Source organism: Sphaeroforma arctica (assembly GCF_001186125.1).
Source record: "Sphaeroforma arctica JP610 unplaced genomic scaffold supercont1.51, whole genome shotgun sequence".
Taxonomy (NCBI): Eukaryota; class Ichthyosporea; order Ichthyophonida; genus Sphaeroforma; species Sphaeroforma arctica.
In genome coordinates this window covers 158,354-170,420 of record NW_014040507.1, presented here as the reverse complement: position 1 = coordinate 170,420, position 12,067 = coordinate 158,354, and the positions used below count along the sequence as shown (strand labels likewise).

At 45.5% G+C, this 12,067-nt stretch overlaps 5 protein-coding genes across 5 annotated transcripts; 2 read left to right on the top strand and 3 right to left on the bottom strand.

Moving 5' to 3' along the window:
- Positions 1-2,620: 2,620 nt before the first annotated feature.
- SARC_01326 (hypothetical protein) lies at positions 2,621-2,905 on the bottom strand (the record flags this gene model as incomplete). Its single annotated transcript, XM_014304980.1, has 1 exon — positions 2,621-2,905. One exon carries the CDS (start codon positions 2,903-2,905, stop codon positions 2,621-2,623), a length of 285 nt encoding a protein of 94 aa, XP_014160455.1.
- Positions 2,906-6,161: 3,256 nt separating this feature from the next.
- On the bottom strand, positions 6,162-6,647 carry SARC_01325 (hypothetical protein; the record flags this gene model as incomplete). The annotated part of the gene is made up of 2 exons (XM_014304979.1): positions 6,162-6,257; positions 6,471-6,647. The coding sequence occupies 2 exons, from the start codon at positions 6,645-6,647 to the stop codon at positions 6,162-6,164; spliced, it is 273 nt and encodes a 90-aa protein (XP_014160454.1).
- An 849-nt stretch (positions 6,648-7,496) lies between these two features.
- On the top strand, positions 7,497-8,502 carry SARC_01324 (hypothetical protein; the record flags this gene model as incomplete). The annotated part of the gene is made up of 3 exons (XM_014304978.1): positions 7,497-7,583; positions 7,703-8,014; positions 8,338-8,502. The coding sequence occupies 3 exons, from the start codon at positions 7,497-7,499 to the stop codon at positions 8,500-8,502; spliced, it is 564 nt and encodes a 187-aa protein (XP_014160453.1).
- A 322-nt stretch (positions 8,503-8,824) lies between these two features.
- Positions 8,825-9,837, top strand: SARC_01323 (hypothetical protein; the record flags this gene model as incomplete). Its single annotated transcript, XM_014304977.1, has 4 exons — positions 8,825-8,912; positions 9,059-9,231; positions 9,455-9,625; positions 9,688-9,837. The coding sequence occupies 4 exons, from the start codon at positions 8,825-8,827 to the stop codon at positions 9,835-9,837; spliced, it is 582 nt and encodes a 193-aa protein (XP_014160452.1).
- Positions 9,838-10,902: 1,065 nt separating this feature from the next.
- On the bottom strand, positions 10,903-12,063 carry SARC_01322 (hypothetical protein; the record flags this gene model as incomplete). Its single annotated transcript, XM_014304976.1, has 1 exon — positions 10,903-12,063. One exon carries the CDS (start codon positions 12,061-12,063, stop codon positions 11,059-11,061), a length of 1,005 nt encoding a protein of 334 aa, XP_014160451.1. The 3' UTR covers positions 10,903-11,058.
- Between the last annotated feature and the right edge of the window lie 4 nt (positions 12,064-12,067).

The window sequence follows — 12,067 nt, the reverse complement described above, 5'->3', positions numbered from 1 at the left end:
TCTGACAAGTGTACCCATGATACAGGACTCGCAGTTCGCATGATAGTCGATAGGTGGCAGGTCCTTGGGTAAATGATCCGGGTGCGCTAGTCGTTCATGCCAACTGGCGGAGTAGGCAAATTCTTTTGAAAAAATATCCAGGGGTACGACGTAAACGCCTTGCTTCTGCTCACAATTTTATACTAGGTGTTGGGGTGATAGTAAGAGGTATACTGTGTCATCCACGTAGATCTTGTATCCTGCCTTGGTTAATTGGGGGACGCTGATTAGGATGGTCTTTAAAACTGGTCCATAAATAGCCCTTCCAGCGTCACTCAATTGCCCTGAGTGAGTTGCGATTCCAATAGTCCCGTCAGCTAGGTATACGTTTGTGAAGTGACGTTTTGCGTTTGATATCAACTCCAAATCGTTAATAATGTGGACTGATGCTCCACTGTCCAGAGTCCCACTAGGTTCAGTCGCTGTTATTTTGTCAGTCGTAGATGCTCTTTGACCGGAAATTCTCTCAGAGTCTATGGCTTTGATTGGTGAAGAGATATACGTCCTCATTAAATTTATCACTAAAAGCTCCATCTTCTTCGGAGTCGCTGTTGGACATTAGGTCGGGTAGGACATCGTAGTCATCCTCACTAGAGCTGTCGAGTAGGGGTCCCAGGGGTCTATCCTTGGGTAGGTCAAAATTGTCGTCCTCACTAGAGCTGTCGAGTAAAAGTTTTTGTCCGAACTACAAGTTGGATTATTTGGAATAAAATCTGATACTTCTCTCTCGTCCGGCTCGGTGTTTGGCTTCATCCCAAATCCAGGGCAATTTTCGGGGGTTGCCATGATGGCTTCTGGCATGTCGTCATCCGACAATTTGACGTCAGATTCGACATAGTCGGCAACTGCCGAGAATGCTCTAACGTCTTCATCGTCACTACTCGAATTTTGGTCATCATTCTTGTCCAAATTAAACGTTACTTTAGGAGGTTTACACATTTCTTCCCTCGAGTAGTATCCTCTAGCGTTATATGCTTTTCTGTAAAATTCATTACGTTTATCTTGATGATAGTTGGGTTTCTTCGACGGATAGTCGGCACGTCGTGAGTAGGGTGTAGATTTCGGTGTTGAATAGTCTTTACGGTAAGACTTGGACACATCAGCTCTATTACGGTGATGTTGTTCGTTGGAATTATCTCCACGATTGTTGGAGTATCGGTTTTCATAAGGTTTGCGATGTTCCCTGCGGTCAGAGTAGACGTGCGGTCTGGGTCTGCGATGCTTGGATCGGCAATCACGAGCAAGGTGACCTGCTTTGCTACAATTGGAGCACTTTCGTTCTGCTCTGGCAGAAAGTGCTCTCTCTCCTCCTCGAGTCTCTGTATTGGAGGTCGATGTTTGAATTTCCTCCATATCGAATTTTCGGAGGTATTCGCAGAGCTCCTCGTAGCTCATGACATCAGTATCAACTGTGTTGAGATGAGTTCTTGCTGCTTTAAAACGTTCAATAAGAGCTTCCTTCAAGACGGCCTTCAAGTCAATCTCAGGCGGTGGAGTCTCGCCTTTCTCCAATTCCATTTTCTTCAAATTAATATCACCAATAAAGGCCTCCCAAGTTACGTTACTTTTCTGCGTTTTTGTGCAGAGCTCCTTTCTCAAACGGCCAATTTCTCCCTGGGTGTTAATCTTATATTTGGTTTCCAATGCATTGAAAAACGCGTAGGGTTCCTTCATGATATGGAGTAACTCCTGTTGAAGTCGTCGAGAGATCGTATGATAAATTGACTCAGACGCGGCTCCGTCTCATAGTAGTCGTCAGGTGGCGTAGCGGTTTCGATCAGTTGTAGGCGACCCTGTTTCATCAGGATCATATCCAATTGAGCTTTCCATTGGTCTCACTGGACCGGCTTATTTAAATCAGGAATTTAAACTTTGGTTTCAAATCGAATCTTGTCATTCTCAGAGTAGAGGTAAAACGGACCTGATAAGTTATTGTTCTTAGATATTAAAATATCTTTTAAAGTGTTTTAAGTCTTGAGTGAATAGTTGTCATTTATTTGATTCAAGTCCCTGCTTTTATATGCATTGGACTCGTAATCCTTGAGCCATTAAAAAACACCTCTTAAGGTGAAAAAGGTTCTCACTTAATCTATAATCCAATCCAAAGGCAGCGTCGCCACGTCTTCAACTGATCGTGGCTTCCGTTATAATCTTTGGCCTTATACGTTTAGATTGGACTCCTCCGATATTTAGGGATGCCCTTATGCCCATCAGAGATTTTCTATATTGATGATTCCATACTCCCGGCACTTCGGCTCCGAGATTAATTTCCATCTGTAATATTTTTATGTCCCTCTCTGAGTTTAGATTCTCTCTTTGCTTGATGCTGGGATAAACCTGTTGAGCTTCCGGTGTTTGACCGTAGTTTTATGCTTGGTAAACAATCCTGGTTTACTGTGATCAATAGCGATGAGGAATGAATCGCACGCTTCGGCGAGAGCGCCTATTTTGTGTGTGTACTTGTGCATTGTGCATGTGCAGTGTACAGAGACTTAAAGTATGTGCACTCTATGCGTGCGTGATCGATATCCGAAAGGCGCCAGTAAATTAGATAGGTATTCGATGTCCAATGCCCAAGAATCTATACCTCGCTGTTCGATAAACCAGACTCCTTCAAGGCGGACAGACCTCCGATGCGCAGGGAATGCCCAGAGTACAGTTTGGGGTCCAAACCTGCTGCCTTGACCAGATATTTCAATTTTCGCGACCACTCGGCCTTCGTAACCGCTACGCTATTCAAGGAGAAGAGGTGACTGTCAGCTTGTTCCTTGGTTGTGAGGGAGAGCCACAATAGTAAGTGGTGATACGGGCAGATTGCCTGTATGTCGCGGGGAGCTTCTGGGCGCGAACTGTGGCCGGCCTGCATTGTTGAGTCTTGGATGAAGGAAGTGTTAGTAATATATGATCAAGGTATACACGGATCCCTGATCGGCTTACGTGAATAAACTTTAAATAGGGTTGAAGGTGCGGGTGAGCCGTTAATTCACCGCTTCGAAACGGACAAAACACACCAAGCAGTGTAATGGTACAAACGCGAATCTCTATATCATTCGCGTAACGTGTGATCACAGGGCTGAAACGTAGAAGTAACAGACTGGGGGTGATACCGTCGCGCTCACGTTTCATGCGCAATAGACCGTGTTCAGCTTGCCAGCGCTTTATACCCTTCCGCAGCAGAATTAGTGCAGGAATTCAGAATGCTGAATGGTCTGCGCCTGTCATCTTGTACATTCGGCGTACACCAGGACAGGTACGAAACAATGGAGTCAGGTTGATGCCCCCGCATCCCCAACCAGCCGATATAAAGAAGTCAGATGTCTTCCCCAGCTGGTAGAGTGCCAGCCAGAATATCCGACGCGGAGATCAAGCCTTTGTGCACAACTAAATAAAAAAAATGTCGTCGTGTATTGTTGCTGCTTGCACGAGTCCGCGCAGCCGTAACTAATTGGAGAACCTCTTGTAGGAAATGGCTTAGCGGTTCGCCTGTTACTGCCGAAAGTGCGGAAGCGCCCTACACAGTGATGTAAGGTTGTACAGAAGTGTTGTGAGGACTATGTAAAAAATATTTATTAATAATAAAAGATGCGTGTGTAAATGCTACTGTAGTCGAAGGTTGGCTGCAAATGTGGCTTCATGCAGGCGTGCGTTGTGACCGAGCGGTGTTGGGTGTGGAAGCATGTTTGGGAATATTGCGCAGACATCATTCAAGCAATCGCGGGATATATAGTCCGCGAACTCATTGTTAACTCCTGGTATATGTTCGCAGGAGATTTCAATGTCGAACAATGCTTCAATATCCGTCAGCATCCGTAAGATACTCAGCGTTTCTGCGATCGGGTTGGTGTGTGACGTCACGCTCGCCACCGCGCCTTCGTTATCGGAGAGAATGAGGATACTGCGACATCTCCAAAGTGATCCAAAGGTGTCGGTCAATTGCACAATCGCCAGGAGTTCCAGTGCAGTGATGGAAAAGAGCTTGCCACCATTGTTGATAGGGTAGTGGTGATGCTCCTGCCATTGTAGAAAATACCATTATCCTGTGAAGATAAACCCTCCTGCGCCAACCCACAGCAACTGTGATTGCCATGGCAGGGCGAACGAGAAGAGATGTACCGGTCCATCTGTCGAGTATACGAATCCAAGAACGGATATCCTGGCGAACTTTCTCAGAAACTCTGATGTGCTTATAATGAGAGGGGCTATGACGTACCAGCCAGAAAACTCGAGTAGTATATGGTCGTGCTTGTGGAAAAATGGCACGCTGCCAAATGAGACGTCCGCCAAGTGAGGCGATGTCATGAGCGGTTGCGGATGTGCGAGAGCGCCATGCGTGCAACAGCGATTTGTACGAGCTCAACTTATGTGCGCCAAGACCACCCGTACGGGCCCTGATATCTATAAGCACACCGATGTATTCCGTTACAGTAACGAGGTTGCGGACTTCTCAAAGGTGATTGGGATGCCGAGGAAGGCAAACAGTGCGCAGATCTTGGCTGCTTCTTGTCTGCCCCATGCCAGGACCATGTATCGCCAGGAAATCGTCAACGAAGTGGCGGATATCCAAGCCTGTATATAGAAAGATAAAGTCGAGAGCGGCACCCAGGCGCTCAAAGATCTGTGGATTATTACATAGACCAAATGGTAGGACCCGCTCGAAATTCCGACCAACGGTATATTTTGATGCCGAATTCGAATTAAGCGGAAGGCCGCTCGCATATCCACTAAAGACAGCGTTGATCCCACGGGTGCGACAGCTACATCGTCAAGTACTTTACGGAGCTTGATATAGCTGAGTTCCCTGGATGCTATCTTAGAATTGATACTTGAGTGACGAGGGTACGATAAGTGGTGGATGCGACGAAGCTTGAGAGAGCCGTCGGATCGCAGTTTAGATAGAACCCCGATAGGGGATATATAGTAATATGGGTATGTACGTACTTCGGACAATGATAAAGGGCCGTAAATTACGTATTGTTCGAGTTCTTTTTAACTGAGGCTCTTGGGCATAGTATATGCTCACTAACAGACGGTAGTTCTTTATATAAGGCCTTTGGTAAAGGACCTGAGAATCCAATTGATGCGCCATTGGCGAAGATATTTGCTAGCATAAGTGCGTTCTCTGAGTCCGGATATTTAGACTTGGAGAGGAGGTGAAGAATACGTTGATGATTTGGTATTATAAGTGGGAGTTGGCGTGTGTTTGCTAATATAAGAGGGCGTGCTTTGTTCTGTGTGAGGTTTCGAGTAGGTGTGGGTGTAGACGTAACTGGTGGCGAAGAAGCTTGTTTGTTGAAGTGTATGTGTGTGGATGTACAGCGGGGTGGACGTATGTGAGAGAGATTCAAGCGCGGTTGGGGGCAGCATGTGCGTTGGGTGTGGTGCAACCCGAAACATTGCATGTGTGCGAGAAACGACAACTCGTACGTGTACATGAACGAGCCGAATTAAAGTCCAAGCGCTCACGAGATTGAAACACATACGAGCGCTTGTTACTGTTATTACATGTGCAGAAACGAGCTTCCAACAGGCAGCGGTGACATATTGCATTCGGGCAACGAATAGCATCTAGGATAAGAAATGTAGCAAGCAATCGCGGGGGTAGCACTGTGTATTGGGTGTACTCGTTGTATGGGACTATCGGTGCGAGAAGTGTTTCGTCAAAAACGAGCTACACTCTCTGGGGTGTGTGTGTTTAACCAACCAGCCATAAGTAGAAGGTAGGCGATCATATCGCCATTAGTGGCTTCGTCGGTACGAAAATCAGGTGTAAAGCGCCACATATAACCAAAGCGCAATAGTGCTGTATGCAGAACATCCGCTGCTGAATAAAAGGTTTCACGCTTATTGCGCAAACGTACAGTACCCTCAGCAAAGACTAGTATATCGTTGTCGTTATTAGAGTTTGCAAGAGGGCGGTTGTTCTTTTGGCCCTGCCAACGATAACTTACCTTTGATTGTTTGGCCTCGAGTGCCTCTGGAAGGGACTGCCCCAGCGTAGCCAGTAAAGTAGAAGTGCCTTCCACTGTGCGACGGGTCTTCATTCCGTTACCATGGCGGGAGAGGACTAAGACAATACCCTTCAGTTGTTCGATCGGGGCGTTCTGTTGATGTGCTAGCTGGATCTAGTTTTGAACATCATCGCTGGATATTGCAGCAGACTTCTCACCTGTTGATGTGGTGGGATTCGGTTCTGGTGTGGAACTATTTGGAGGAGTCTCCTGAGTTGCGTTAGTGGTGGTAGTAGTGATAGTGTTAGTTGTACTAGAATTAGGTGTTATTGGGAGAGTAAAAATAGACTGAGGGGCGGGGTAGACGAGTTTCTTCGCTATCTTTGTTAGGTTCTCTTCGTGATAAGCTAATTCACGGAGAGTTTCTGCGTGGTTAAGCACTCCGTGTGCCGTGGATTTGGTGGTGGTGGTATTCTATGTGACTGAGCTGGTATCCTGCGTGGTGTCGACATCGGTAATGGTTCGATCTCCGTCGGTGGGTTCGGATGTAGTAGCTATTGTGAATACGTTACTAAGTGACTTGGTTAGGAGACCGCCAAGACTGATACGCAAACTGCTATCCTCATTGCTAGACGGTGTTTGCTTGGATTGATCGGACATTGTTTTTGATTTCCTAATTTTGCTCCGGTAGTGTGTGAGCGAGAGTGTAAATTTGAATGTTTTTAACACCTACTATTTATACGTATAACTTACACTAGTATCCTATGTGTATGTAATTGGTAACACACTACGCCCTCATACGCTAGGCTTTTCTACTCGCTATCTTTAATTGTAATTTCTAAATCGCTATCTCTAGTTGCTATCCTAGAACCCCGGGCTTTTTGAAGCCGGAATACAAAAAGCCGCAGCTTTCAACTTTTGTACAGCTTTGCCGTATAAGCAACGAAACTGTTGAGAAATAGTTAACATTTTACAGTATATGCTTCTGAGGTTCCCAGCATACTTATCCGTCACACGTAATACGTTTCTTAGGTAGATAATGTTGATTGCAGTAAATTTATCGATATCATATTAAACGTTTAAAAAAAAAGCTACTTTGGATTCTAGGTTCGGTGGTGTCGATGGCCTCGTAAAAGCACTCCATGCTGATACCAAAACTGGGCTCTCTGCGGAGGACGACGAGGATATCAAAGGCCAGTATGTGTGAGGATATCGGATAAATCAATAACGTATCTGAGTCGTGAGAAAATAATCGCAGGCCTCTGCAGTTGCTAATCATGAGGTCTACTATTGGCGAACATGCAGTATGTACTGGGCCGTCTCTCCAGCCGGGCACATAGAATACCCAGTCAAATGATTGTTTTCGGTTAAATGATTGATCAACCGATGATGTGTCGTTCATTTATTGGATACTCCACATACTAATCGCCTATGCATTGCACCTCCAGAGCTGATGATTTCGGTGACAATTGGGTGCCTTCCCCGCCGTAGGGCTCTCTGCTGCTGCTGATGTGGGATGCCTTGCATGACGTGGCGTTGGTGATTCTGCTTCTTGCCAGTGACATATCTCTGGTTATAGGGCTGACTGTTGAAGAGGTAAGCAGTCATGGGAAGTGATTGTATCTGCGTATGTATCTCGTTGACCTGAGATTGAACCTTGGCTTTGGTAGCTTCTGAGTACTAACACCTCTTTAACATTTTTGTCTCATGCACAGGATAAGAGCATTGCGTGGATTGAAGGCGCGTTCATTTTGGGCGTAGTGGCGATTGTGGTACTTGTCGATAGCATAAACATCTACCAGAAGGAGAAACAGTTTCGCGAGTTGAACAACGTGAAGGGGGACGAGAAAGCAAACATGTTGCGCAGTGGTAATGCTTGCCAGATATCTAAGTTTGACATAGTGGTTGGAGATATTATCTGTCTGGAACAGGGCGCTGAGGTAGTTGCGGATGGTATCATCACCGATGCCCACTCACTTCTCATCAACAAGAGCTCGCTCACCGGAGAGGCTGACGATATTGCAAAGGTGTGTACCTGATACTTCAGTCAGTCCAACACATTACAGTGTTTTTAGATCAGCTCAGCACTTGTGTATCGTGTTTTTGCATGTCTTGCATAGTTTGTTTATTGTCCCGAGCGCTATTTCTTGGGAAGTACTGGAAAAATATCTGTCGCATCATCTGTAGTGGTTCTATGGTGTATTGTGTACTATGCGAGTGGGATACCTTTCGGTACGTTGTACGATTTGTATATCCTGCAGTTTTGATTCAAGATGGGATCACTGCTGGATATCTGAACCGTGTGTTCCTTGACTGGTCCCTTTGTGCTGTGTTGTCATTTGTCATCCAGGCCCCTGACTCGGCAAGCACAATAGTGCTCAGTAGCACTTTAGTCATGGACGGAGTGGGCCGTATGCTGGTGCTGGTGGTGGGTGAGAATTCGCAGGCGGATATCATTAAAATGCAACGCGATGAAACGCACCCACGTGCTACCAGCGACTTGCATCGGATATGACGCCGCACCGGTATGTTGTTTACCAGCTTTACTTCGTTGTTTGAGATACTCTGATATAGTGTGATGCACTTAGTTATCAGTATTTAGCTTTATGCGGTTTGGTATATTTGTCGCTCACTCGCAGTCTGATGTTTGTGCATTACAACCTGTGCTCACTGAGGAGGGCGTGGCACTGAAGGATATGGTACTGCGCACGGAAACTGTAGCACAAGTAGCAACCATCGATGTCGATGGATATTAATGAAATGATGTGCTGCAAAACGTACCCGGGAGTGATAATAGAATTCAAAGCTAGTTGCGAAGGCCAGTGGCACCGTTGCTGATGAAGGTGAGCCAAGATGGGCAGACTGCGCTGGAAACGAAGCTAGATTGTCTAGCCATTCTCATCGGTTATGTTGGTTTGGCTGTCGGTAAGTACTGTGCTTGGCCTGTGAGACGATGTCTTTCATTGGCTGGCTTGGTATCGCTCTTTGTACATATTTATCCCATACGCATGTTTTTGTTGGAGTGCGCGTTCTCTATTGCCTTCTGACATCGACTTATCTGTGTAATCCAGGTACACTCACTTTCGTCGTATTATCTGTGCGATTCTGCATCGAGAAGTACCCCAATCGCGGATGGGATAAGGACGACTTTTCCGAGTTCTTGGACTTCTTTATCATTTGTATCACCGTGTTGGTGGTTGCTATTCCCAAGGGGTTGCCACTGGCCGTCACATTGGCTTTGCCCGTGGTGTCGTTGTGAGGTTTCTGATTTTGTGCGCACTCCTTAGGGTTTTAGGGTTTTAGAATCATATCTGGCTGAAACGATACATGCACTTAGTGACTGCTTTGTTGAGTTTGATGCTTGCTTAGTATGAAATATACGGAGGCTTTGTCACTTCAGCGCAAATCGACCTCAACTAGTAACTGGCTGCCATCTTTTGCTTCACGGCACTTTCTGATTCCTGTAGGCTTTCAGTATGAAGCGCATGTTGAAGGAGAACAATTTGGTGTGCCATCTGCATGCTTGCAAAACTATGGGCAGTGCTACGGTCATCTGCAATAACAAGACCGGAACGCTCACAACGAACTCTATGACGGTGGTTAAGGCTAATATCTGTCAAACTGAGCTGAAACAGAAGGTATGTCCTCCTTCTCTTAACCTATCGTTTTGCTTCCTCGTATATATCGTTTACCATCAAAGTTGGGCCTAGTGTGTGCGCATGAGGGGAGTGACTATCGTGAGGAGCGATCCAAGGCCGAAGTGCTGCGCTTGTGCCAGTTGTCACAGGCGGACGGATCCACACAGGGGTGCACCATATGCAGCTTGAGCATGTCCACGTGGCCTATTTAAGAATATTAGAATAAATGTATGATACTGCTGGGATTTTGCTGGCGATTCCTTATGTACAAACCACTACACACACATACAATACAAACCTACAACCCGATACTCCTAATGTTTGGCGGCACGGACAATAGAAGCGCTCATATCGGTGCTGACGAAGTCATACTACCATTGTAGATATCAAAGCAGAACCAAAGTAATAGTGCGCCCATACTTGCGCAATTAAGACGATTTATTTGTGAATAAACATGTACATAGCACCCACTTGGAAGTTACTTCTATTTGATGTCGCATTTACTTACAGCGCGAGGATTCTTGAGTTCTCAGCGTAGTTATCTGCTGCATTTAATAGTTTTCACTTGTAGGCGCTAAACACATCGTTAGCCGTTAATCATATTTTCAGTTTTTCAGCATAGTAATCTGCTGCATATATTAGTTGTCACTTGTCAGCGTTAAACATGACACATCGTTAGAAGTTAATATAATCCAGTTACCTCAAACAGGCCGCAAAGATTGCGATAGTGTTTGTTTATGTAATTATTTTCATGTCACATGTGTGAAATTGTTTTGAATTTCGCGATATGCCGTTGGTGGGCGCTGAGAGTACCGATATTTATGACAGTACTGAATGTTCATGACTCAACTAGCCAATCACGTACATATACATACATCTGGTGGTCTAATGTTCGTCCATAAATTCCTGTGGCATTAATATACTAACTTGCCATGGCTCTACATGTCAGTCACGTACATATACATAACATGTACATATATATATATATATATATATATATATATATATATATATATATATATATATATATATATATAACACATACATATATATATATATATATACTATACTACACACACACACACACACACAACACATATATATATATATATATATATATTATATACACACACACACACCACACCACACCACACACATATATATATATATATAACTCCCATATATAACTGTTTTGAGGGCGAAAAAAAGTGTCTGTGGTGGATATTCTTTGATATCATAGGTGAGAAAATCATGTCATGAAAGAACGAAAAGATTGTCACATGTATTCATATACTAAATACTATATATTTTTGAGTACCGTACTTCAAAATCGAATGCAATCTTGTCCTGAATGAACCGCGTGGTTCTGACGTTCTGCTATATTCGAATACTGATACTACAACAGTGCTGCACTGTTGTTGTGCAAAATCCAGCTAATCCCACGGGCCCTTGTAGGTAGTCTCCGGGTCTTCCTCCTGCCACCAAATGGTCCTTTTCAAGTTACCCATGCCCTGCTCATACAGGTCCAGCCACATATTCAGGTAATACTTCATACACTCGGGAATTTTGGTCTCGTTTCCCGCTACCGCATAGCGTAACTCGGGCAGCGTCCTGAACTGTCCCGGTTTGTTAAACGTAAGACATGTCAGGTGTACGCTGATAAACCAGTCATGACCCCGATCGTGTGAGGGTATGCAGGCACACTGCATGGCCACCCAGTCGTACGACTCATTGAGTGCATGCCACACACGCCCTCGCTCCTGCGGCATCTGCAGTCTATCGGCGATATCGTCAAAGTGGTTGCGGTCGTGTGTGCTGGCCCTGTACCAGTACTCCTCATCCACATCCAGCGGCATGGTAGTCAGATCCCACGGGCCTGCGAGCGCTAAATCATTGTCTAGAGGTCTCCAGTTGGACACGCGTTTTTCTCTCTCGTCGCTCCACAGCGCTAAGAGGGCTCGTATATTCTGCCGCGAATCGGCACTCTCTGGGAATACCAACGAGCGTGCTGCCTGACTGTCCACCTTCCTGCCCTTGCCAAACATCATGCTTATCACCTGCATGTCACTGAACTTCCATTCGGATGAGCCCGTGTTGTACCCGTCGTCATGGCTCATGTCGTGCTCATTGGTGAATACCCTGGCCAAATCGTATAGGTTGTATGATGGCTCTATAATCCACAGACCACCGCTGGGCTTCATGTTCTCGTGCCGGTCGCAGCACTGTGTCATAGACCCTGTAAACATCGGGTAGTACAACAAGTAGTCGACATTCTTCAAAAATATCATATCCGCATCTAGATACACGATTTTCTTATACTCTGTCCACTGAAATAGGCCCAGTTTATTAAAGGACATGCACCAAAACGTCTGGGAACCGCCAGGTATCTGCGCCGTTCTGGACACAAACTGGGGCAGTAATCTGAACCTGACTCCCATGGAT